Source organism: Corythoichthys intestinalis, chromosome 16 (genome assembly GCF_030265065.1).
Source record: "Corythoichthys intestinalis isolate RoL2023-P3 chromosome 16, ASM3026506v1, whole genome shotgun sequence".
Classification (NCBI taxonomy): Eukaryota; Metazoa; Chordata; class Actinopteri; order Syngnathiformes; family Syngnathidae; genus Corythoichthys; species Corythoichthys intestinalis.
Genome location: NC_080410.1, coordinates 9,684,848 through 9,712,449, shown reverse-complemented (window position 1 = coordinate 9,712,449; position 27,602 = coordinate 9,684,848). Strand labels below are relative to the sequence as shown.

The window sequence follows — 27,602 nt, the reverse complement described above, 5'->3', positions numbered from 1 at the left end:
GGCGGTTTCTAATTCATCAATGTAGTATATGGACTACGCGTCGCTCTGGGCTCACGCAGCTAATGGCATGGGATCTAATTTAGCACATCTAGGTTTCTATTTGATGATATCTAGTGTGTGCGCGTGAGAGTTGGCATGGGATCTAACATAGGACATCTCGGTTGCTATTTGATGATATCTAGTGTGCGCGCTGCGCCGCTAGAGTGTTTTCTGGCCACAGAAGTCACTTCTGCTCATTACTGCACAACACCAGCATATGACATTCGACTTTCAAAAACAGAACGAGTTTGAAGTACGGCGCTCTTAATTTGCCACTCATTGTTCATCATGAAACCATGAGTTTGCTTAGTCTCCCACAGTCTTAACCTTTCTGATCCCATCGGCGCTACAACAATAGGCGTTAGATTACGCATGCTAATCGTTTGTGAATGCCATGTTAGATGAGCAGCGTAACATCGCGGATATGCGTTGTAGCTTACATCCTTAATATTGAAAACGAAGGTGTTAATTTCGATTGGCAATTTCGAGACAAAGACATACAAATGTTATGCATTGGGATTTGGGAAGTTAGCTCACGTGGGGAGGACAGTACATTTGCGTCCAAATGATGCCAGTAGATGGTATCGGCGCCCTAAATGTTGGTACTCGTCGATACCGATACCACCAGTTCGGGCCGGATCGGCGCCCCCTGCCGATACTGGTATCGGTATCGGTGCAACTTTAATAATAATAATAATAATTAATGCTAGTGTTGCACTGATACCATTTTTGGGCCCGATACCGATACCTGGATGTGCAGTATCGGCAGATACCCTTCCAATGCCACTCTGTTTGCATTAAAAAAAAAAAAAAACATAAATATGTATAAGTATGTATATGTATGTATAAGGGATGCAACAATACAGGTAAGTCGCGGTTCAGTAAGATTTTCGATACAGTTCAATACATTTAATGCTCTGAAACAAAATACAACTGTTATTTATTTATTTTTTTATTTGCTAACAAGCAAAAATAACAATGCCATCATATAAACAAGCATTTTAGTGCATAATATTTATGTACTTCTTACTGATCTGAAGAAATTTTGTATAAAAGTGTTGAGAACAATCTTTACTGTTTGTAAAGTGAAGTGGGGCACACTGTTGATTGCTGCAGCTCTCTTAGCAGCCATATTTACCACATGAGCAAAACATCCTATTTGTGGTCCGAGTCCATCTGTGTCACGAACTGAATTAACAGTATTTGCAGCAGCATTATCTTTTGTTACTGGTATGGATTGATTTGGCCAACTTAACTCCCATTCAGTCATGGCGGTTTTTAATTCATCAATGTAGTATATGGAGTTCGCGTCATTCTGGGCTCACCCAGCTAATTGCATGGGATCTAACGTAGCACATCTAGGTTGCTATTTGATGATATCTAGTGTGTGCGCGTGAGAGGTGGCATGGGATCAAACGTAGCACATCTAGGTTGCTATTTGATGATATCTAGTGTATGCGCGTGAGTGTTTTCTGGGACGAAAGAAAGAAAGAAAGAGAAAGAAAGAAGGAAAGAAAGAAAGAAAGACAGAAAGAAAGACAGAAAGTTAACAAACGCCACAGGACGTCATTTCGGCTGATTACTGCACAACACCAGCATTCATAAACAGGACGAGTTTGAAGTAATTAATTTACCACTCATTATTCATCATGAAACCGTGAGTTTGCTTAGCGTCCCACGGTCTTAACATTTCTTATCCCAACATTGTCACAACAACAGACGCTAGCAAATGCATGCTAACCCCTTGTCAATAGTGGATTTGATTGAGCAACTTATATGTATGTCACGCATAGGAATTTGGGAACTTAACTCACTTGGTGAGAAAGTATAGTAGCGTTCAAGTGATGTCTGTAGATTGTATCGGTGCCTTTAATGTTGGTACTCGTCAATACCGATACCACCAATTTGGGCCGGATTGGCGCCCCCTGCGTATATTGGTATCGATATCAGTGCAACTTTAATGAATACCAGTTTTAATTATTCATTTGAGTCTTGATTTCGGCTACACCACAGCACAGAGACCGAGGTTATCAAAGTCCTCAATGATATTTGTCGGAGTAATGACGCAGGCAAATCATCTGTTCTGCTACTATTGGATCTCAGTACCGCATCGACACTGTTGTTCACAACATACTACCCAGCAGATTGGAACAGTGGGTCGGGCTCATTGAAACTGTTCTTCAGTGGTTCACATCTTATTGACAAGAATCTGCTTTGGACAAGGTGATGATGCTGGAACTTTGGTTTGGTGCTGTTCCAGTGAGATTTACGAAAATGACTGCCTGAAGAAAACACAAAAATTCCCTAATTCCTTGATGATATAGGGCTGCATGTCAGGCAAAGGTACTGGGGAGATGGCTGTGGTTAAGTCTCCAATAAAGGCACAAGTTTACATTGAAATTTTAGACTGTTTTTTTTATCCCTTCAATTGAAAACGTGTTCGTCATTTTCCAAGATGACAATGCATCATGCCACAGGGCTAAAACTGTTAAAGCATTCCTTGGAGAAAGACTAATCCAGTCAATGTCATGGCTTGCAAATAGCCCAGATCTCAACCCTATTGAAAACCTGTGGTGGAAATTGAAAAAAAAAAAAAGGTCCACAGCAAGGCTCTGACCTGCAAGGAGGATCTGGCAACTGCAATCAAAGAGAGCTGGCACCAAATTGATAAGGAATACTCATCAAGTCCATGCCTCAAAGACTGCAAGCTGTCATAAAAGCCAGAGGAGGTGCTACTAAATATTAGAGATGTGTTTTGATTGTTATTTCTTTGTTTCTCATGATTCCATATTTTTTTCCTCAGAATGGAGTGATTCCATCAATATTTCCCTGCACTTGCTCGATAAAAGTAACATTTACGGACCACCACAATGTTTTATACTCATTTTTCTAGTGTTTCTGAATTCTAAAGAGTTGCACCTTTGAACTAATTCATTATTTTTTCAAGCTTTTTATCTGAGTGTGTTCTACATGATAAAATATCTGAGTGAGAACTCATCCAAGACTGGTGATTCCATACTTTTTGCTAGAGGTTGTAGTAACTAAATGCTGCCTCACCATGTTTGGTTCTTGTTCATGAGACCGGTTCCAGACGACCATAAGGGTCTAGATGCTTCATAGGGGTCAAACAAATCAAATACATATTTTGGTTCAAGGCCATTAAGTGTTTTGTCGATAAGCAGTAGTATTTGATAGTCTACCCTTTGACTCACTGGAAGCCAGTGTAATGATTTCATAACCGTGGAAGCTGAAGTGTACTCAAACTGTTAACTCCTTTAAATCAGGGCTAAAACGCTTTTCTTTACCACAGCATATCCATAACTGTCTATATATTTCAAATTTCAAGCTATTTGCTTTATATTCATTTTGAGCTTTATTTCAATTTCTGATTTCATTTATTATAAGTTTGTTTTTTTCTTTTTTTAAATTCCATTTGTGATTTAATGTGAATTTTATGTATAGATTTATTTCCTGTTTCAATTTTCTTTAACTTTCTTTTGATTTAATGCCATTTCTACAAGTCATTTTATCTGTGCTTGTGAATCTTCATGTGATGTAAAGCACTTTGAATTGCCTAGTGTTGAATTGTGCCATACAAATAAATTTGGCTTGCCTTGCCTTGAGGTTAGTGAATATTTGTAATGCACCTGCGTTGTTGGCTGGATGGCTTCCAACACCTTCCAGAGGTGGGCCAGTCTTTCACTGACTTCCGGGCCACTCCCCACCCCGCCCCTGACCAGAATCGTTTCTTACCTGTAGTCGACGCCCAACCATTTTAAATTGGACGGTGGCAGCAAAAGAACAATAAATCCACTTAAATGTATTCATGTAATTTCAAATCACATATGATTGATGCCTACCTTTATTTTCTGATGACAAGACAACAAACATATTTACATACATCATACGTACTATAAACACCCTTGTCATCCACACTGTCCACATCTTAATAAGCCTTCATCCCTTGCTACGGTCACACTAATTAAACTCAATGCACACGCAGCCAACACAGATGACAATATAAATTGGACATCTCACTCACAACACAAGTGGGAAAGATGACATGTGAATGAGCCATAACACACTACTCAGACATCTGCAGCTTCTACTACCGCAAATAACCTGGAGCTAATATCAATTCAATATTTAAACTCCTTCCAGGTAAAAGGAGTTTCAGCTAAATAATAAGGTTGTTTTAACTACCAAAAAGTCACTTGTTCTATATAGGGTTAAAGGTCATACAGTGGGGCAAATAAGTATTTAGTCAACCACCAATTGTGCAAGTTCTACTACTTGAAAACATTAGAGAGGCCTGTAATTGTCAACATGGGTAAACCTCAACTATGAGAGGCAGAATGTGTGAAAAAAAAAACTGAAAATCATATTGTTTGATTTCTAAAGAATTTATTTGCAAATCATGGTGGAAAATAAATATTTGGTCACCTACAAACAAGCAAGATTTCTGGCTGTCAAAGAGGTCTAACTTCCTCTAACGAGGTCTAACGAGGCTCCACTCGTTACCTGTATTAATGGCACCTGTTTTAACTCATTATTGGTATAAAAGACACCTGTCCACAACATTAATTAGTCACACTCTAAACTCCACTATAGCCAAGACCAAAGAGCTGTCGAAGGACGCCAGAGACAAAATTGTAGACCTGCACCAAGCTGGGAAGACTGAATCTGCAATAGGTAAAACGCTTGGTGTAAAGAAATCAACTGTGGGAGCAATTATTAGAAAATGGAAGACATACAAGACCACTGATAATCTCCCTCGATATGGGGCTCCATGCAAGATCTAACGCTGTGGCGTCAAAATGATAACAAGAACGGTTAGCAAAAATCCCAGAACCACACGGGGGGACCTAGTGAATGACCTACAGAGAGCTGGGACCACAGTAACAAAGGCTACTATCAGTAACACAATGCGCCGCCAGGTACTCAAATCCTGCACTGCCAGACGTGTCCCCCTGCTGAAGAAAGTACACGTCCAGGCCCGTCTGCGAATCGCTAGAGAGCATTTGGATGATCCAGAAGAGGACTGGGAGAATGTGTTATGGTCAGATGAAACCAAAATAGAACTTTTTGGTAGAAACACGGGTTCTCGTGTTTGGAGGAGAAAGAATACTGAATTGCATCCGAAGAATGCCATACCCACTGTGAAGCATGGGGGTGGAAACATCATGCTTTGCGGCTGTTTTTCTGCAAAGGGACTTGTGCGACTTATCTGTGTAAAGGAATGAATGAATGGGGCCATGTATCGAGAGATTTTGAGTGAAAATCTCCTTCCATCGGCAAGGGCATTGAAGATGAGATGTGACTGGGTCTTTCAGCATGACAATGATCCCAAAAACACAGCCAGGGGAATAAAGGAATGGCTTCGTAAGAAGCATTTCAAGGTCCTGGAGTGGGCTAGCCAGTCTCCAGATCTCAACCCCGTAGAAAATCTGTGGAGGGAGTTGAAAGTCCGTGTTGCCCAACGACAACCCCAAAACATCACTGCTCTAGAGGAGATCTGCATGAAGGAATGGGCCAAAATACCAGCAACAGTGTCCGAAAAGCATGTGAAGAGTTAGAGAAAACGTTTGGCCTCCGTTATTGCCAACAAAGGGTACATAACAAAGTATTGAGATGAACTTTTGGTATTGACCAAATTCCTATTTTCCACCATGATTTGCAAATAAATTCTTTAAAAATCAAACAATGTGATTTTCTGTTTTTTTCTCCTCATTCTGTCTCATGGTTGAGGTTTACCCATGTTGACAATTTCAGGCCTCTCTAATATTTTCAAGTGGGAGAACTAGCACAATTAGTGGTTGACTAAATACTTATTTGCCCCACTGTAAGTGTCAACTTTTGAATAGCTGTCCACTGCAGTGATCTCTGTCCCTGAAAGGGTTAAAGCGACGTAAATTAACCCAGCGTACCTTCAATTTGCACGAAGACCACAGCCGAAATTCAAACGTAAAACCTCAGAAATGTAATGCAGATGCAGTAAACACCATCCACCAAGCTGCCGGCCAAACAAACACACCGCAAATTTCTTTTACGCACCTTTAGAAACATGTAGAGACTTATCTTAAAGGTTCATTTTCTTGGTAGATAACATAAATGGGAAACTGGCACCGGCATGGAAGCACAACTCAAATATAACCAGGCAGCTTTGGCAGAGCGCCCTGACGTGTCTGCACACAGATCAGACACAAAGGAAAAGAGAAACTCACACGAATTAGAGGGAGAAAGGGAGGAAGAAGGTAGAAAGCAGTACGGTAAATATCACGACAAAAGAGTGATGATAAGCAAAGCGTACCTGAATTGTAAACCCAACCACACGCAATGTGAACAGAAGGGATGTTGATCTTGATTGCTGCATGCTTCAACCGTCTGTTGCTGCCCGTCTGGTGCAAATGTCTGAGGAAGGGACAGCCTTAAAACCTCTCAGTACAGGAGAGACAAGTTCAGAGAAAGCAGAAGTTAAAAATCATGTAACTGTTGGCCAAAAGTATTGGCACCCCTGCAATTCTGTCAGATAATGCCCAATTTCTCCCAGAAAATGATTGCAATTACAAATGCTTTAGTAGTAATATATTCATTTATTTTGCTTGCAATGAAAAACCACCAAAGACAATGAAAAAAAATTAAATCATTATCATTTTACACAAAACTCCAAAAGCGGGCCCGACAAAAGTATTGGCACCCTCAGCCTAATACTTGGTAGCACAACCTTTAGACAAAATAACTGTGAACAACCGCTTCCGGTATCCATCAACGAGTTTCTTACAATGCTTTACTGGAATTTTAGACCATTCTTTATTGGCCAACTGCTCCAGGTCTCTGAGATATGAAGGGCGCCTTCTCCAAACTGCCAATTTCAGATCTCTCCACAGGTGTTCTATGGGTTTCAGGTCTGGACTCTTTGCTGGCCACTGTAGAAGTCTCCAGTGCTTTCTCTCAAACCATTTTCTAGTGCTTTTTGAAGTGTGTTTTGGGTCATTGTCCGGCTGGAAGACACATGACCTCTGAGAGTGACCCAGATTTCTCACACTGGGCCCTACATTATGCTGCAAAATTTGTTGGTAGTCTTCAGACTTCATAATGCCATGCACACGGTCAAGCAGTCCAGTGCCGGAGGCAGCAAAGCAACCCCAAAACATCAATGTAAACTCTCTGTTGATGCCTTTCGTTCTTCTAAAATGTTTTTGGCTTTCTTGTAAGTTTTGGCAAACTCCAGCCTAGCTTTTTTTATGTCTCTGGGTCAGAAGTGGGGTCTTCCTGGGTATCCTACCATAAAGTCCCTTTTCATTCAGACGCCGAAGGAAAGTACGGGTTGACACTGTTGTACCCTCGGACTCCAGGACAGCTTGAATTTTTTGGGATGTTAGTCGAGGTTGTTTATCCACCATCCGCCCAATCTTTCGTTGAAATCTCCCGTCAATTTGTTTTCCGTCCACATATAGGGAGGTTAGCCATGGTGCCATGGGCTTTACACTTATTGATGACACTGCGCACGGTAAACACGGGAACATTCAGGTCTTTAGAGATGGACTTGTCGCCTTGAGATTTGCCCATGCTTCCTCACAATTTTGCTTCTCAAGTCCTCAGACAGTTCTTTGGTGGTCTTTCTTTTCTCCATGCTCAATGTGGTACACGCGAGGACACAGTACAGAGGTTGAGTCAGCTTTGATGCATTTTAACTGGCTGCAAGTGTGATTTAGTTATTGCCACCACTTGTTATGTGCCACTGGTAAGTAACAGGTGCTGTTAATTACACAAATTAGAGAAGCATCACATGATCACATGAAGGGTGCCAATACTTTTGTCCGGCCCATTTTTGGAGTTTTGTGTAAAATGATAATGATTTAATTTTTTTCCCCATTCCTTTTTGTGTTTTTTCATTGTAAGCAAAATAAATGAAGATATTACTACCGAATCATTTGTAATTGTAATCATTTTGTGGGAGAAATCGAGAGCAATTGAGCATTATCTGACAGAATTGCAGGGGTGCTAATACTTTTGGCCAGCCATGTACCTTAACTTGAATTTCAATGAAATGCCTACATACTGCACATGCAGTGTCCCAAGACAACCAATACAAGGGTTGTAATATTGTTTTCATTGACATTTAGAGAGATAGCACCAACATGACAGTGCTGTAAAAATGTATTTGCCCCCTACCTGATTTCAATTTTTTAAATATTCATCACTCTAAAAGGTTTCATTCCATCAAACCAGTTTTAATATCACACCGAGACCACCCAAGGCTTTACAAAATGAAGTTTCTAAATGATATTATTTACGAAGCTGGGAAAAATACAAACCTTTCTGATCCTATGTAAAAAAGTAATTCAGACTGGGAGCCAAAGTCCAATTTTTAGCCCATCCAGATTAAAAATAGATGGCTCTTTTGTAGCCTGAACAGTCACAAAGCACAGAATTCAGATATTTGCGAGACAGATTGAAACCACATACAAGATGTAGTTTCATATCTGATATGAACAAGATGGTTCTCAGTCTGAACAGCTGAAATGGGTTTTGCCTGTCAATGACGTCACTCTACGCTGAATGACGTCTCCGTTGCCACAGCAACCTGTTAGATAGGTAAGGGTGCATGATATCCATTTATTGAAACCGATACCAATATCGATAACATCCTGCTCCTTAAGGCCGATACAAATACAATAACCGATAATATATATATATATAATTTTAAAATGTATATTCACCTGAGTTTTTGAACACCTATAGATCAAAAATACTAGTGGTTGATTCAGCATAGATTTGCCTTTGACCTAACCAGAATTGTCATGATGACATGAACATTATTATAATGAACAGAACAAAGACAAGAACAGTTTTGACTTCAAATAAAGGGCCCATATTAATTTTTTTACAAATATAATTTGAGTCAGTCACAATCAATCAGTCAATATCATTGACGATGTGTTCCCCTGAACAATAAGCACAAAACTAAAACACACATAAACCGAACAGGTATTGTGCTTTGTCAGCAGATAAAACATTTGGTGCAAAAGGACATGAGACTTTTGTCATCTTGGTCCATGAAACAACTTAACCTGGCATTTATAGGACAGCAAGCCTATCAATAACCAAGAGGCCTCTCAATAACTTGTAAACATAACACTGTAAAATGCAAACATTTGCTAATTGCCATAGTAAGGTTCATCACTCGATGATGGAAAAATAAGTCCTCTAGAACAGTAACTAAACTTTGCATACTGACAAAACAGGAGTGGAAACAAACGCACACATCCCAATCTGCCAACACTGTGCCAAAATTAATAGCAATTAATTGGCCTGATAATATATAATGTTATTGGATTTATTTGGATGACGTCATAATTCCTATAATTGGACCGATAATTATTGGACCGATAATTATCGTGCACCTCTATAGATGGGACAAAAAAAATTATGTGGCCCAGTCTGAACAGGCCCAGATTGGATTTGGGCACTTGGAATCAGATTGGAATCAGATATGCTTGCAATCTGAACGCAGCATAACCACAGTTTTGGGAAAGCTGAGCTCATTTTCACAAGCCACACCCAATCATGACTGCCACCACCTTTGTTGAATCAAGAAATCACTTCAATAGAATCTGTTACACAGTGAAATAGGCTACAAAATCCTACAAAGAAACGCATGACCCAAAGAAATGACAGAAAAAACAAGAAAAAAAGTGATTGAAATCTATCAGTCTGGAAAAGCGGACCACAGATGGAGCCATTATCCACAAATGGAAAAAAACATTGGTGAATCTTCCTAGGAGTGGTTGATCAACCATTGGCCTCAGTTAAATGTGCTATCAAATGATGACTAGGCTGTGCTGGTATGAGATATTGACGGTGTGATGATAACCTTAAGCCAAAATATCACGGTTTTATGGTATCACGGTATTGCTATCACGGAAATATTCTAAATAAAATTGAAATAGATGCAGTCCTTTAGGTGAGCCTAAACCCACAACCACTTTTCAACATTATCACCTTCATAACAAAAATAATTGAATTATTTTACATAAAAAGCATGTGTGTATGACTTGTATCATGTTTACATTATACACACACTCCCTTTCTCAACACAGACAGTTGCCAGAGAGAAAAAACCACCACGTCTTACCACTGCTAGACACACTAAACTCGCTGGAGTTAACTCTCCTAGCTGATGGGAAACGTTAATGACAGTGTTTACAAACCTTTAATTTTGTATGGACAAGTTACCTGAGCGAAACCTGGGCGGCACTATCTTGGAAAACTTCTGCTCCGAACTTCTGTTTTAGAAAGAACAAGATGAATTGTGGTTGAAGTAACCAGCGTGTTGATAACGTTAAAACTGCTAAATCAAACCAGAGGGACCCATGGAATCTCCAAAAATGGATTTAGCACGACTTAGATGAGACTCCGAGACTTTCTGTGCTTTGTAAGAACTCCTGGAAGCGCCTATGTACAGTGGAGGGAACAAGTATTTGATACACTGCCAATGGGTTTTCCCATTGGCAGTGTATCAAATACTTGTTCTCGCCACTGTATATGGTTGGAAGTGGAATGTTTTGAACAGCGTCCAGCTTCAAAGCGTCAGTGTGGATCTACCTCGCCATACGCCTTAAATCGAAACCAGCTGCAGATAAGAAGGATGTGATTTAAACCTAAGGATATACCTAACAGATTGTATGATTGTTCATATCACTTCGTTGATCATTCGTGGACAAAATTATAACAGCCTGTCAGCCTGTGTTGACGTGAGGTGTAGATTGATACACTTGAGTGACCAAAATGAGGTGAAATTACAAATATTACATTTGTCGAATGCAAAAGGGTTGACACGGATTTTGTTGTTACAAGGAAATTCTACAAGATATGTACAGTGCGGCAAATAAGTATTTAGTCAACCACTAAAGTTCTCCCACTTGAAAATATTAGCGAGGCCTGTAATTTTCAACATGTGTAAACCTCAACCATGAGAGACAGAACGTGGAAAAAAAAAAAAAAAAACAGAAAATCACATTGTTTGATTTTTAAAGAATTTATTTGCAAATCATGGTGAAAATAAGTATTTGGTCAATAAAATAAATAATAAAAATAAAAAAAGTTAGTCTCAGTACTTTGTTATGTACCCTTTGTTGGCAATAACTGAGGCCAAACGTTTTCTGTAACTCTTCACAAGCTTTTCACACACTATTGCTGGTATTTTGGCCCATTCCTCCATACAGATCTCCTCTAGAGTAGTGATGTTTTAGGGCTGTCGTTGAGCTACACGGACTTTCAACTCCCTCCTCACCCCGTGGTATCAAAATGATAAGAACGGTGAGCAAAAATCCCAGAACCACACGGGGGGACCTAGTGAATCACCTACAGAGAGCTGGGACCACAGTTACAAAGGCTACTATCAGTAACACAATGCGCCACCAGGGACAAAGGACAAGGGTCAAATCCTGCACTGCCAGTCGTGTCCCCCTGCTGAAGAAAGTACACGTCCAGGGCCGTCTGCGGTTCACTAGAGAGCATTTGGATGATCCAGAAGAGGACTGGGAGAATGTGTTATGGTCAGATGAAACCAAAATAGAACTTTTTGGTAGAAACACAGGTTCTCCTGTTTGGAGGAGAAAGAATACTGAATTGCACCATACCCACTGTGAAGCATGGGGGGCGGACATCATGCTTTAAGGCTGTTTTTCTGCAAAAGGACCCGGACGACTGATCTGTGTAAAGGAAAGAATGAATGGGGCCATGTATCGAGGGATTTTGAGTGAAAATCTCCAGACGTGGCTGGGTCTTTCAGCATGACAAAGATCCCAAACACATAGCCAGGGCAACAAAGTCGTGGCTTCGTAAGATTGCAAATAAATTCTTTAAAAATCAAACAATGTGATTTTCAGTTTTTTTTCCACATTCTGTCTCTCATGGTTGAGGTTTACCCATGTTGATAATTACAGGCCTCGCTAATATTTTCAAGTGGGAGAACTTGCACGATTAGTGGTTGACTAAATACTTATTTACCCCACTGTACATGTCGTTTGGCCTTCCTCCTCTAAGCCGTGGCCGTCTAGCTTTTCTGTAGCCGAAGTATTCCCATACCAGCGATTTCATTTTCTTCGATGGGGGGAATAGTTCAGGAGTTTCACCTCCTCCAACCGGTGGGGGAGGGTTGAGCTTTGCAGCTGCAAGTGAGGGATTTCTCCTTGCATTTTTGGGATATAATACCGTAGGGACGGTATGACGGAAAATGCTTTTTGTGGAAGTTTTGAAACTTTGTATTTTGTACTTTTTTTTGCCACTGTATCTGTACTTTTACGTAAGGGGAAGAAAGTGAGTACTTAATCTACCACCGCACAAAATCTCATTTCACATTTGCCCAACAGCATGTTGATTCTACTCAAGGCTTTTGGTGAAATATTTTATGGAGTGACCAAGTCAGAATTCTGAGAATAAAGTACCATTTTGAAGTCAGAATTCTCACTTTATTTTCAGAATTTTGGCCAGTGTTTCTTCAGTGACCCTAATCCTCTTCCATATTAGTTATCCCTTGCTTCAAACTTCGCGCCCTCAGTCCATCACATATTTTTTTCAATAAAAAAAAACAAAAAAACACAGATGAGCTGTCCCGAGCTAATCACATACTCTCTCTCGCTCCCTCCCTCTTTGTTCGTCAGGCACGTCACTGGAGTTGCTTATTAAAGTTAATGTTGACAGATGTTTGTGTTTGATCTTGCCAGAATCACAGACTTCAAAAGTGCTGCATGCGTCAATCATCGTTTAACTTGTTAAACAGTTGCCGTGGCAACTCATTGTATGTAAGTGAGCAGCTTGAGAGGATTTGAGTAGACTCACTATGAAGCATTTAAGAAAGCCAAGCATTTTCCCACTACTTTATTCTTGTTTAAAAATAATTCGGTGGGAGAGTAACAACTAATTTGTATATGGTAGAAAACACTCAGGTGACTTGAAGTTCCGCTCTGAGACCCCCAATTCGGCGAAATTTCAAAATGGTTCTTTATTCGTGTGTGATACATCATTGGAAAGCTTAAAATCTCAATTTTCTAGGGGAAGAAAAATTTTGAACAGGAGGGCATTTAAAAAAAAAAAAAAAAAAAAAACAGTAAAACCCTAACTGGAGGTGAGAAGACACGAGTGCATAATTAAAGACGCCATGATTTTAACGAGATATTATCGCATACTTAGCTTGTTTCGATCCAAAAACTCCAAGTAGCATGTATCATCGAGTGTCAAGACACAGATGTGAATGGCAACAGCCAGATTTTTGGGAGATTTTAAGGGTGAAACATGGTAATATAACAAGGGTCACGATGCAGAAATCGCAGACATCAAGAAGCGGTCGAGATGTTCTTTTTCATATATTTACCCTTTTAAACTTTTTTTTTTCTTCTGTTTTTCTTTGTTTGATTATTTATCATCATTCTAACATATCGGGGGAAATGCGACAGTAACAAAAAAAAAAAAAAAAAAAAAACTTTCGTTGTCCACTTTTCTTCTCTTGGTCAATTTTGAGCATGCCATTTTGTTAGATTCGGTCTTCTACTGGTGGCATGTGTGGTGTTCGTGAACGTTGCTTAACGTTGTGATCTTGAACGTTGCCCGCATGCAGTGAGTGTGCCGGGGTAACACGGGAAAATAAATAAATCACGTTTGCTCACAGTATGACTCGCGTTCTTGAATGAAAAATAAAGTACACGACAGCATGTACAATCAGATTGCAAAGTGCCGTGTGCGACTCGTTTTTGAGGTTGCGGACACTGCTGCAGTCCGTCCACGCTAGCTAGTAGCATGCAGGCGTGCTCAGCCAATCAGCGCATCCATGCATGCTCTCTCAGCCAATCAGCGAATCGTTGTCGTAGAGATGACAACAAAACTGAGAACATAGAAAATTTTTGACTGAAAATGAAACAGAATTTAGCGATAGAATAGTAGCACATAGCGATACACTAGATCGGCAATTCCTACAAATGATATATGTTGAAAAAAGTTTTTCTCCTGTTTTTTCGTTCGTCCGTGGGTCCGCAGAGAGATGTGCCGTGGTCCGGTCGTGGATCGTGGTCCGCTAATTGAGGACCCCGGCTATAAAGCAATTCTGTGTTGTGAGATGCTGACCTGGGTGAGATCACCTTTGCATTTCTCCTCAAAACAAGAAGTTATTCATTTTCATGGCGCGGGATTAAGAAAATTGAAGGAAACGATCGCTTCCACACATATCCAAGCGGTCCATTTCATTCAGGAGCATAAAATACCGCGTGAAATATGAAATAAACTTAAATTTTTGGTGTCATTCGCATTAAACAAAACATCTCACATAGGGTTTTGACAGTTGCCGTCATATTTTTGGGACCAAAGCACCGTATGACGGAACAGCGTTCCGGGCCGAAACTCTTGTCGGAACGCTGTTCCTACCCACTTTCACCCCTGGCTGTAACCCTCTTTCGTGGATTTGTACATTTTCCCACCTTGGTAAATAAAATCATCATTTAGAAACTTTTATATATCATTTAGTTGCCTCAGTGCAGCTTGATGAAAATTGATGAAACATTTGTGAGTGATAAATACGCAAATAACGCAAATCAGCAATGGGGCAAATACATTTTCACCAAGGGCGTAGGTTCGCATAGGGACGGTAGGGACATAACACCACCAACTTTTAAGGATGCTCAAATTGTCCCCACCAACTTTTAAGCAACCTTATTTGCATGATATAATGACTTCAGTTATATAGGTAATTTAGATTTTCTTCCCATATGTTGTAAGAATAGAATTGACACTACATCATGTTCAGACTTACATTTACCCCTTCTCACTTGCTGAATATGCTGGTCCATTTCCCCCCCCTTCAAACGCACGTTTGATTGGCTGATGACTACAACCCCCACATTCACACAATCCTGACAGAAATACATGTCGACATGCCGCCTCCTCTGCCCCCTTTGAAGAGGAGGGATATTAGTTTTTTTGGGGGGCCAGCAGCAGCCACTGTCATGTAAAAAGACTTCAATGTTGTGAAGGTGTGGAACACACCACTATTTTTGCAACTGAAAGTCCAACCTGCATCAGAGTTAGGACAACATTAAACTGTGTGAACTTGCTAACCTAAGGCTCGAGTAGAAAGCTGCTTAGAGACGTGTCTTCCTGTACTTAACTTTGATTCAACAGTGCATTTTGTGCATTTATTCCCCAATTAAAATGTATTTTCTACGTCATTAAAAAACATTTTTAACCCCCCCCCCCCAAAAAAAACAACTAAAGTAAATTTCCTTTATATGAAGCAAGCATTTTGAAAAATGACTTTCTCCCATGAAAATAATTTTACTAACTTTAATTTTTTACGTAGGAACCAGCTATTTTTGAGAAATGTACCCAATCTGTTTGGTCCCAGCAAAAATTGTGCATGCAGGTTATGCTGTTATAGCGTCCCTACCAATGTTAAGACCAAACCTACGCTCTTGATTTTCACGGCACAGAAATGCTCATTTTTGTGGCTGCGTACAAACTAAAATTAACATTTCCTCCATTAACTTCAAAAAGAAAACACTTAAGACATTTCAATGCATATGTTCTATTTATTTCCTGCAAAATAGGAAAAAGCAACATAAAAATTCATCAGGCACGTCAATTATCTTGAAATTAACTTACAAGAACCAGCAACAAAGGTTGAATTAAAAATAAATTACCACAATAAATTAACCACAAATCGCATTCAGCATTATTCTCTATGCCCTACTCCTATGCGAGTCAAATTAAACTTTTCAAATGTAACATTTTCCAGCTTCAGCTACATCTAAAGTGCTTTTTTTTTTCTTTTTTATTATTGGATGAACCTCATCCAATCCTGAAATGAGAGAATAGCCTAATCCAGTAGGCACTTTTTGGGAGAGAAAAAAGTAAACATTTTTATTTCCTATTAACTCATTGTCAGTAGACAGTAGCTAGACGTCCAATCCATTTTGACTGGTAGAGCCCCCCAGTCAAATTGGATTGGACGCCTATCGCCGTCAATGGCAGCGAAACATGATCACTCAAAGCCAGCCAATGGATTTGAACCCTCATGTCTCTTCTTAGACTTTTTATGCATAGTCTCCAATTCTTGGTCTGCGTCGCCATGTTGTTTGTCTGTCTTGTGCTTTTTTGGTCTCCTTTCATGTTCGCTGTTCTTCACGTTGCTGTCGTGCTCAGATGGCTTCTCTCCTCCTGCGCGCTCTGGTTTGGCCTCGTAATGGCAATCTGCTTCTTTCTCAGGCTCTGGTTCGTTCGCTGCTCGCATTTGTTGGCTTTCTTTTAACAGTTTTTCAAGCTTGTACCTTTTCCACAGCTCCTCTCTACTCTCGGGTCGAGGCTTGGTGGTGGTTCTGCCTTCATGTTGGCGTTTAGACACCGGGTTTGGACGTAATTTAGACCTGTTAGACTCTAGGGGTACTCGCTGCCTTTCAAAGGGGTGAAAGGTGGAAGGTAGAGAATGACTTGTGTTGTTAGGTTTACTTTCTGTTTTGTCGTTATTGTGATACCGGTCGATGTGGTGATAATCGTATTTTGCGCGTTCAGATTTTACATCCAGTCTTGCGCTTTGCTGTTTTTTACAATCATTGTAACCGATTGGCTGTTTTTCATCGCTTGCATCTGTGTTGACTCCCTGTTCCTTGTCCTTCCTGTCAGGATGATGTACTGTCAAGGAGGATGACTGGAGTTTTGGTGAATTTGACATCTCTTGTTCTGACTCCTTTTCTAGCTTGAAGATTTCTTTCTTCGCCTCTTCAATCCTGCAGTCTTTCTTATCATCTTGTGGTCTGATCTTTCCATCAATCTCAGCGTCCCTTCTGTCACTTCCGTTTTGGCCACTAGAGGGAGTCAAACATGAGTTACTCTCCCTGCTTTTCTCATTTGTCCGCTCCTCGACAGACATTTGCCTCTCTTTTTCTGCATCTCCCTGAAGTTGCCTGTAGCCTTGTGTCACCGGTGGTGCAACTGAAACTTCTGTTTTGTCATCATCACGATCCTCATTGTCAAATTTGAAGAGAGGGGCCTAAAAAGTGTAAAGTTGTATGTTAATCATTTGTTAACTTGTCACACCTCACTTCATCCTTTAATGCACTACAGATATACAGGTAGTCTCCGAGTTCAGAGTTGTCACAGATTACTTGAAATATTTTAATTACTGATTATTCCTCAAAAATAAATCTACCGTATCGGCCCGAATATAAGACAGTGTTTTTTGCATTGAAATAAGACTCAAAAAGTGGGAGTCGTCTTACATTCGGGGTCTAGACATTATACCGATTCACGAAGCTAGATGTCGACAGATATCACTGAAGCGAATGCTGAACTTGAGGAGTAATGTTCTGTCATGACAGATCTCAGCTACTCTCAAGTTTAACCAGTTCGCATTTGTTTCAAGACTACAGTTAGTTAGACTTCACTTTGATGGTTAATGCAGTTATTGCAATTTTGTTGTTTCATCACAATAGATTGGTTTATTTACATTTCAAAAACCAGAAGCCATTCATTTACGAATGTGATTGCACTTTAGTTTACATATTTAAATGTTCAGATATTAAGATTTGAATGAGGTAAAATAAAATGCTTTTTCTCTCAAATATATTGTTATAATCATTTGTTTCAGATGTACTGTAATTATTTTCTGTATAAACATTAATTTGGTGTTAAAAAAGTCTTTTTTCATACTTGACTTTTGAAAAAGAGGGGGTTGTCTTATAATCGGGAGGTCTTATATTCGGGCCAATAGGGTAGTTACTACTGTTTATTATCAAAGTAACTAAGTTACTTTAAAAGTAATTTATTGGTTACTTTTCACCAAATTTTCTTCCTTTGCTCCGTCAACATAAGAATAAGAAGAGAAAAATGTCATCGAATGTACAGTGAGGAAAATAAGTATTTGAATACTCTGCTATTTTGCTTGCCTGGCTCTGCCAGACTTTTCTCCCTGTATTTTTCAAACACTGAGAGAAATAGTCTGGGAACCATCCCATTAACAGCCTTTTCGAGCAGGTACAAAATCAATCGACAAATCAGATTCGTTTATTTGCGCAACGTCACTCTTACGCGTCGGAAGTCGTCTCTACAACAAAGCTGACAGGAGAGCCGAGAATATGTTCCAATCCACGGTAAAATCAGTTTTAAATGGCCAAAAACACATCGACACGAGTCATTGACAACAGTCTGTCCCGCGCTAGCCATGTTGAATAAACTCCGCTCTCCTCGTACGTTTACTTCCGCGCGCAAGTCCCTCGACTGCCCTCATCGCTTTAATAACGTGACGTCTGCCCTGCCCGTCGCTGATTGGTCCACTCCGCTGTCTGTTTGCTGTGGTTTGCTCCGCCCTGGAAATTGTATCCGCGGGAATGGTGGCCAGACTCAATAGCTGGAACAGCGGTGAGTCTGGTGTACCAGGCTACTATTTTGCAAGTTTTCTAAGAAATTATGGAGGGGTCTGAAATTTTCATCGTAGGTGCAGGCCCACTGTGAGAAAGATAATCTAAAAAGAAAAACAGAAATTACAAAGCATGATTTCCCCTCCCCCCCAAAAAATTTGTGTGATACAGCAGCAAATAAGTATTTGAAAACCTGGCTGTCAGCTAGAATTCTGACTCTAAAATATCTGTTAGTCAGCCTATCAAAAGTCCACCACCACTCCATGTATTATCCTGAATCAGGTGCAGTTGTTTGAGATCGATGGCAGCATAAAAACACCTGTCCACCCTGTACGATCAGTAAGATTCAAACTTGTAACATAGCCATGACCAAAGAGCTGTGCAAAGACACCAGAGAAAAAATTGTTTACCTCCACAAGGCTGGAAAGGGCTTCGGAGCAATTGCCAAATACCTTGGTAAAAAAAGGTCCACTGGTGGAGTATTCCTTAAAAAAATGGAAGAAGCTAAACATGACGACCAATCTCAATCAGAGTGGAGCCCCATGTAAGATATCACCTCGTCATGTCTCTATGAGCCTACGAAAGGTGAGGAATCAGCCCAGAACTACATGTCAGGAGTTGCTCAATGATCTGAAAAGAGTGGGGGCCACAGTTTCCAAAGTTACTGTTGGCAATACACTAGACGTCATGGTTTGAAATCATGCGTGGCATGGACGTTTCCAGAGTAAAATAGTAATGTTTGGTCATGATTCCAATAACCATGTTTGGAGGAAGAAGAATGATGAGTACTATCTCAAGAACACCATCCCTACAGTGACGCATGGGTGTGGAAGCACCATCCTTTGGGGGTATTTTTCTGCGCATGGGACAGGAAGAGTGCACTGTATTAAAGAGAGGATGACTGGGGCCCTGTATAGTGCGATTTTGAGGAACAATCTCCTTTCTTCAGTCAGAGCATTGAAGATGGGTGGTGACATGACAATGACCCGAAGCACACAGCCAGGAAAACCAAGAAGTGGCTCCGTAAGAAGCATGACAAGGTTCTAGCATGGCCTAGCCATACTCCAGACCCAAACCCAATAGAAAACCTTGGAGGGAGCTCAAACTCCGTGTTTCTCAGTGACAGCCCAGAAACCTGACTGATGGGTGGCCATGATCCCTCATCCATTGTGTGCAAACCTGTTGATTAACTACAGGAAACATTTGACTTCTGTAATTGTAAACTAAGGCTACTTTACCAAATATTAACACTCGTTTTCTCAGGTGTTCAAATACTAATTTGCAGCTCTATCACACAAATAAATCTTTTTTTAAAAAAAATCATATATTGTGATTTCTGTATTTTTCTTTTTAGATTCTCTCTCTCACAGTGGGTATGCACCTCTGGTGACAATGTTAGACCCCTCCATGATTTCTAAGTGGGAGTACTTGCCCGGAAGACAACATGCCCGGATTGCCAGCCCACTCCAAGCAATGGCATTTTCTTTTGTTGAAAAAGGCACAAAAATGGAAACATTCAACATATTTACATTAAAAATATTCTAAAAACAGTAAATCATAGAAGACTTTCTGCCATATTTGCTGTTTTTAATGTTTTGTAGCACTGCTGCGCACGCCCAATGTGACGTGTACAAGTGCTAACGTTATCGGCGCGGTCCCGCGTCACTGGAGCTTTTGATATGCATGCGGAGCAAGCCCCCCTCAATCCCTCGCAATCGAATTATTCCATTTTGGAGGCAGGATTCCAAGGTTTGTGTCTTTGCCTTCCGTCTTAGCCGACACCATACGAACGCGAGGCCACTCCGCAACACAGTCATTGCGTCTTCGTGTCGCAGTGTCGCCATGTAAACTGCCCCTAATTCACCTACTACTGTCTGGGATAAAAGAAAATTTTGACTAATTCAAATTTGCGTTTACAACTAGCTGCTGATCCAGCAATAACAATCCACACAAACAATTAGCATGCATCAGCATCCACACATCATCGAAAACAATCACATAAACTCGCCCTAAGTATTCAACCACAATTGAAAACGCACAAACAGTACAAAAGGTGTTATATACAGGTGTTGCCTGTGTGGATGCTTCACAAGCCTTGCAGCAGCAATCTTTACCCTCTCCCTCTCACTCAGCTGTGCGACTTCTTCATGGGAGCAAATTTGCTATTCATCATGTGCGTGCGTGCACTCTTCTTTGTATGCGCAAATATGTTTTTCCTGTGTGCATGCACTCTTAATCGCGCACGGAAGTACTACCTGCTCAATTCTTCCTGCGCCAAAATAAAAGCATGCATCATAAGACAAAAGCCAACATTACGAAAACAAACAAACAAACAAAAAAAAAAACTACTGAAGACAAAAATGGCAGACGACACCCCGGCGTCGTAAAGTCAAAATCACAGACGTCGGTACGTAGTATACCGATGACTACCTGTAATTGTTTTATTTATTTATTTATTTAACCCTTACAGGGGACTCATTAACCTTATTGGCTGCTATTGACAGCACGAGATGTCCAATCCATTTCGACTGGGCGTGGTGAATGAACGAACATTCATTCGCCCCTCCCAGTCAAAATGTACTAGATGTGGTGTGCTCACAGAAATCTTCAAAGCTTCCCTGAGGAAGGTTATTATTTGTACTGTACGGTAAAACGCTGACCACAACTGAACATTAAGAGTCACCCACCTGCATGAGTTCAAGTGCTGCATCTTGATTGTGTTTCTGCTCCTGCAAGGATGTCGTCACCTTGATTCTCTCCGGGGACTCCTCACCATCCCTGTGGTCCAATATGGAATTGCTGTTGCTTGCCAAAGTAAAAGACCTGCATATAAGCAAGAAAAAACAGTAAGGGATCAAGAGCTTGAAATATATTTTAAAAAAATACCCATGTAATAGCGCTGTGTCATTTGTTACAATCAGTGGTTGGAATTAAATGTGTCGGAACAGCATGGATATGGTTTTTGAATTATGATACAAAATCTACAAATTTGAATATATGTGATCAAACAAAAGGCCACACAAAATAGATTCCTCACCAGTCACTCTCCACTGTAATGTTTGGCCTCTCACTGGAATGTGACTTTACAAAGTCAGCAGATTCAGTAGTCATGCTCTTCATTTTAACTCCCAACACCAGCTCTTTTGGCTTCTGTCCCGCCACCATCTCTTCTTTTGGACTCACTAGCTCTTGTTGCGGCTGCAGTCCCTCCAGCAGCTCTTCTTGCGGCTGCAGTCCCTCCAGCAGCGCTTGTTGCGGCTGCAGTCCCTCCGCCAGCGCTTGTTGCGGCTGCAGTCCCTCCGCCAGCGCTTGTTGCGGCTGCAGTCCCTCCGCCAGCGCTTGTTGCGGCTGCAGTCCCTCCGCCAGCGCTTGTTGCGGCTGCAGTCCCTCCGCCAGCGCTTCTTGCGGCTGCAGTCCCTCCGCCAGCGCTTCTTGCGGCTGCAGTCCCTCCGCCAGCGCTTCTTGCGGCTGCAGTCCCTCCGCCAGCGCTTCTTGCGGCTGCAGTCCCTCCGCCAGCTCTTCTTGCGGCTGCAGTCCCTCCGCCAGCTCTTCTTGCGGCTGCAGTCCCTCCGCCAGCTCTTCTTGCGGCTGCAGTCCCTCCGCCAGCTCTTCTTGCGGCTGCAGTCCCTCCGCCAGCTCTTCATGCGACTGCAGTCCCTCCGCCAGCTCTTGTTGCGGCTGCAGTCCCTCCGCCAGCTCTTGTTGCGGCTGCAGTCCCTCCGCCAGCTCTTCTTGCGGCTGCAGTCCCTCCGCCAGCTCTTGTTGCGGCTGCAGTCCCTCCGCCAGCTCTTGTTGCGGCTGCAGTCCCTCCGCCAGCTCTTGTTGCGGCTGCAGTCCCTCCAGCAGCTCTTCTTGCGGCTGCAGTCCCTCCAGCAGCTCTTCTTGCGGCTGCAGTCCCTCCAGCAGCTCTTCTTGCGGCTGCAGTCCCTCCAGCAGCTCTTCTTGCGACTGCAGTCCCTCCACCAGCTCTTCTTGCGACTTAAGTCCCTCCACCAGCTCTTCTTGCGGCTTCAGTCTTTCCACCAGCTCTTCTTTTGGCTTCAGTCCATCCACCAGCTCTTCTTTTGGCTTCAGTCCATCCACCAGCTCTTCTTGTGGCTTCAATCCTTCCACCAACTCTTCTTTTGGTTTCAGTCCCTCCACCAGCTCTTCTTGTGGCTTCAGTCCTTCCATCACAACCTCTTTATTTGGACTCTGCCATGCATCCTTTTTTCCAAATTCTGTCCCGTCTTCTTGATCTGCTCCCCGAAGCTCATGAAGTCCAGTAGTTTTCTGATTGTCAGTTCTTGCATCTAATTTTTTGCAATCGTCCTTCACATCACTCATCTCTGAGCAAGTTACTTTTTTTCCTATTTTATCTTCAGGTCTGCCCCGATTCAGGTTGATGTTGATACTAATTTTCTTCTGTGGTTTCAGCTTCCCTCCATCCGTCCATATGTTTGTCATGCTGGGTGCCCGTGCTTTCTTTTCCTTTTTCTTTTGCTCTTGTTCTTTGTCCAGATTCTGAGGACTCTTAATGTTTTCAAGGTTGATTTGCATGTACCCACCGCTCTCAGATGCTTTGATGGAACTTTTTTCTTTATCTTTCTCAACACCCACATCTTTACTTTTTTTCCCAGTTTTATAGAATTCACAGCGTGTGTCCTTATCCCCTTTTTGAGCCTTTTGCATGTGCTTGATCTTTTGACACCTGTCTTCATCCTGCCGCCAGGAGTTTGAAACTTTGCTTCTTTTAGGTTTATTTTCACTTTCTGGTCTCTGTTGCTTTTCTTTTTTATTTCTATTTAGTTTAAGAGGATTTTCAACAGAATCGGAGGCATCACGGTGTGGGATTTTCTCATTCTTGCCCATTGAGTGTGCAGCGTCAGGGTAAGACGAGTTGTCTTCTGGCACTACTTTATCATACTCCTTATATTCTCGTTTGAGGACAGTGTAGCCCTCTTTCTCGGCGCACCCCCAATGAGGCGTGGCGTTCTTGGACGGCGGCGAACAGGTGTCACTGGGCGAGCGAGAGGGAGGGGAGCTGCACTCACTCCAAGATCGGGACGGAGGGGAACGGCTCTCGTTGGAAGATGGAGAGCGAGACGAGCGACTGTCGCTGGACGACTGAGAAGGAGGGGAGCGGTGGTGCGTCGAAGGGCTGCGCGTATACTGGAACTGACTGAAGTCCGACTTGTGGTTCGAGAGGTTGTCTGCTTGGTCCACCCACAGCGGATTTGGAGGAGGAGGGAGTGAGTGTAGGGGAGGTGGCATTCGGTGGTAATGGTTGACAAAACTAGTAAAATACTTATCATACCATTCTTTGTATTGTCTTTTCCATTGCTGGTAATAATCTGTATTAAGGTCCCGACTACTAGTCTGTTCTCTAGCATAACACTGCCCTGACTGGCCTTCGGCCTGACTGGAAGAAGTTGGTGATTGTTCCACTCGTTTCTTGGATGTGTAGCCACTCTGAGAGGACTTTTTGTTATGTCGTTTTTTGCGGTGATCTGAATGCGACGTAGAACGAGAACCTTCTCGGGGTGAAGATGATGAGGACGGCGTGGGCGAGTGAGACCTCTTGTACCCATAGCTATAGGAGCGTGAGGAATTGGTACGGTCGTGAGGGACTCTGTGACGGGAGTATGGTGATCTGGGCCTTCAAAGAATAGAAACAGAAATGATTGTTGTCCATGTTTGAAAACGCACACAATGTTACAATAAATAATAAATAATGATATTCTTATACAAAAAGTAGACATATTTAGACCTAGAAAATGTATTGTAATTAGGGTTAACTAACTGAACGTCTGGGTACCTCCCGATACAAGATTCATGCTAAAAATGATCTCACAATATGGTAATACAACAATTAAGGCTGCAACAACGATTGTTAATCTTACTTTAAAAAGTAGTTACGTAATTACAGTTACAAACTACTTCTCCCAAAAAGTAATTGAGTTAGTAACTCAGTTACCTGAATGCAAGAGTAATTAGTTACTTGGCAAAGTACCTGGTGTTACTTTTCATGTTTTTTTTTCTTCCCCCCCCCATTCAAAAAAAAAACAAAAAAAAAAAAACAGGTCACACGACTACACAAATGGTTTTTGGGACAATTGGCCCTAGCCCAATTCTTTACCCTTATCTCAACTAGACACAGGAGTATTGCGCATATTGTGATAACTAGATAGTAACCTTTACTATGTTTGGAAGTCACTTAATGTTGTGAATCAACCATTAAAACTGTTAAAATTGCTCCCGTTATTGCATTAGTTCCCTTCTGTCTACTTTTTCTACTTTCAACAAGTCAAAGTTTTAAAACTGTTTCATCATTTAAAGATAGATTCAAGTCAAGATTTCGCCGATTTAGGAGTATTTTAGACAAAAAGTTACTAAGGTTCGCTAGGAAGGTTCTCTACAACAGAGCGTTCTTGAGAAGTCTACTGCTTTAAGATGGTGGGTGTTTACTAACGCTGGCAGGTCTATTATTTCACATCTAGTTCTCTATACATGTGCTAACGCCGTCGAGTCTGTTATTTCGCATGTAGTTCTATATACATGTGATATCTAACGTAGCATCATGTGGGCGTAGTTTGTAGGCTATCGGCTACAGTCAGGTATTATTGGAGCCACCTAGCATCGCGTTTGCAACGACGTCACAACTCCCTTCCCTCCTCCCCACTCCCGCTCTGCGCTCTCCGTGAGTCCGTCTCTCTCAGCCATTCTCGTGTCATTCATCCAATGTAGTAAGTAACGCATAGTAAACCATTGCCTTTACGTCCTCAGTAGCGGTAACGGCGTTGCAAAGATGATAAAAGTATTTAGAGTACCCACTATTGAACAAAATAACGCCTTTAATAACGCCGTTATACTCTAACGCTGTTATTAACACACTGTCAACAACTAAACAGTTAAAATCAAGTAATAAATTAGTTGCCAACGAATTTAATAATCGATTTTTTATGGTAGCAATGAGCAGTCTCGTTTGGATCCTTGTTTGTGTGTATTGTGAGGCTGCGTGCATGCCAATGATTAGAGCATGAGAGAGCTAGTTTACTGCTACACTCAGGTTCATTGTTGAACCTATAATATTATGACGTGCCAAGAGTTAGATTGTCTTTCACATTGTTTGATCCAGTGTGCCTCCGAGTAAATGAAGCCAATTGTATTGTTTGCCTTCTTTGTTGATGAGACGTTACTACTTAGCACGGAGCCCTAAGCTAGTTAGCAATTATACTAATCAGCGTCTTAATTATCTGCTTGTATTGTGTTTTGGAGAAGCATATTAGCATTTGAGTTATTTTTAGATAGTAAAGTTGTCTCATTTCTTTTTATAAAGAAAAACCACACACAAAACCCCATTCATACATCAGCTTAGAGTTTCCTTTCAAAACACACTCCGATCCAAACTGTAAATTGTCATACAAGAGTATGTGCATTTAAATTGGATTCGGATTTATGAGCAACTGTTTGATAAACAAAATACAATACAAACAATAGTGTGACTATTTGTGTAAGTGATGTAATCCAAATCTGTATAACGGTATATTCATCCCTCTTTGTAAAAACGATACCTTGATCGGCTGTGGGATCTTGAGCGGGACCGACTAGACCTGCTTGATGAGTGAGAAGATTTGGACTTAGAATGAGACGAACGCCTGTAGGTGGATCGAGGAAGAGGAGACCTGAAGGATGCAGTTTCAAACAATTCAACAAATGATGAAGATATTCCAGTGTGGACAGGTTTTTCAAGTACTTGCTTGACGGACATGTTATATAGATACCTTTCTGTTTCATGTCTATGATGGTTGTACCAATCCCTCTGGATAAAAGGAGGGATGGATGAGGAGGAGGAGGAGGAAGAGGGAATGAGGGGAAGGTTGGGGGCAACCTGAGGGCTTGGGTGAGTCCAATTAAGCGGGGGCACCGGGTGTCTAGGTGGGTGATTGAGAAACTGTTGACCTGGAGGGAATGGGTGGAATTGGTGGCTAAGGAATAGAGGTGGAGGAACAGGTGGGTTTGAGGATGATGAGGGAGGGAGGGGATGGAGTTGTTGGTCTACAACTCCTGTGGGACGCACTGAGTACGAGGAGGAACTGTGAGAAAGGGTAAAATTTTTTAAAAAACTGGGCTGGAGTTACACTGACCAGACACATGAAGGACGAAAAAGACTGACCTTTGCAAGTTGGTTGGCGTTATATCTCCTAACGTTGGAGGAAAAAAACAGTATCCGAATGAATATTACATAATAATATTAAATTATTTACTGTACATACTCACCTGTGGATGATTTCTGCACTGGGTCATTGTTAACCTGAGCAAAGACATTTTTCCACAATTTAAAACAGTTTCCAAATGTCTTAACAATTTTGCAAGATATTTTTTTGTCAGAAATCACAACTAAAAACAATAGACCATGCCTCTTAAGTAAAAGACAACAATATTAATACCGCACAGAAACACAGAATGTGTTTTTCAAGAAAAAAAAAAATTGCACTTAATAATTTAAGCATTTAGGCAATTGAAAACTTTTCCCCTCATAGCCTCTGCTATGGTGTTCCATAGGGATGCAACGATACAGTTAAGTCACGGTTCGGTACGATTTTGAATATGGGGGACAATTGTATTTTTTGTTCCGTCACTCTGGGCTCACGTAGCCAATGGCATGGGACTTAGCAAACTTCATGATATCGAGTGTGTGCGCGCATTAAAAAAGTTAGCATTAGCAAACGCCACAGAAGTCACGTCTGCTCATTACTGCACAACACCAGCATATGACAATCGACTCATAAACAGGACGAGTTTGAAGCACAGCGCTCTTAATTTGCCACTCAATGTTCATCATGTTCATTCAGCTGTCCGTTGTCAAAGCGAGGTTGTTCGTAGCAGCCAAGTCGGTAACAATGTTTTGGCGGACTTCGTTGTAAATATCCGGAAGTGCACGCACGACTTTCCACCTCCGTGATGAAACATTCTTCGTCCATGTTGGCCGGTGTTTAAACCGTTAATAAGACACTAGGCTGTTGACTCCAGGCCTGGATCCGCCCAATTTGACGGATGCGTCCCCATCAAAAATAGAAAATCGCCTAAACCATTCGGCGGGCTCCGGCACGCCGCAGATGGTCCGCAGTCAATCCGGAGCACTGACACGGTCGGTATAGGTTGAACAATAGGATATAA

General features: G+C 41.5%; 1 protein-coding gene across 4 annotated transcripts in view; it reads right to left on the bottom strand.

The window, feature by feature from the left end:
- Positions 1-15,600: 15,600 nt before the first annotated feature.
- The window catches only part of rbbp6 (retinoblastoma binding protein 6), a 52,692-nt gene continuing 40,690 nt past the window's right edge, over positions 15,601-27,602 (bottom strand). For 3 of the 4 annotated variants that reach the window (XM_057860765.1, XM_057860763.1, XM_057860764.1), the window contains 7 exons: positions 26,703-26,736; positions 26,599-26,626; positions 26,207-26,518; positions 25,997-26,107; positions 21,481-24,081; positions 21,131-21,266; positions 15,601-17,077 (listed from right to left, as the gene is read on the bottom strand). In XM_057860765.1, coding sequence (XP_057716748.1) covers positions 16,073-17,077; positions 21,131-21,266; positions 21,481-24,081; positions 25,997-26,107; positions 26,207-26,518; positions 26,599-26,626; positions 26,703-26,736 — 4,227 coding nt within the window. In that variant the 3' untranslated portion in view covers positions 15,601-16,072. The remainder of the gene's footprint in view (positions 17,078-21,130; positions 21,267-21,480; positions 24,082-25,996; positions 26,108-26,206; positions 26,519-26,598; positions 26,627-26,702; positions 26,737-27,602) is intronic. The other variant, XM_057860766.1, reaches the window with a different exon arrangement.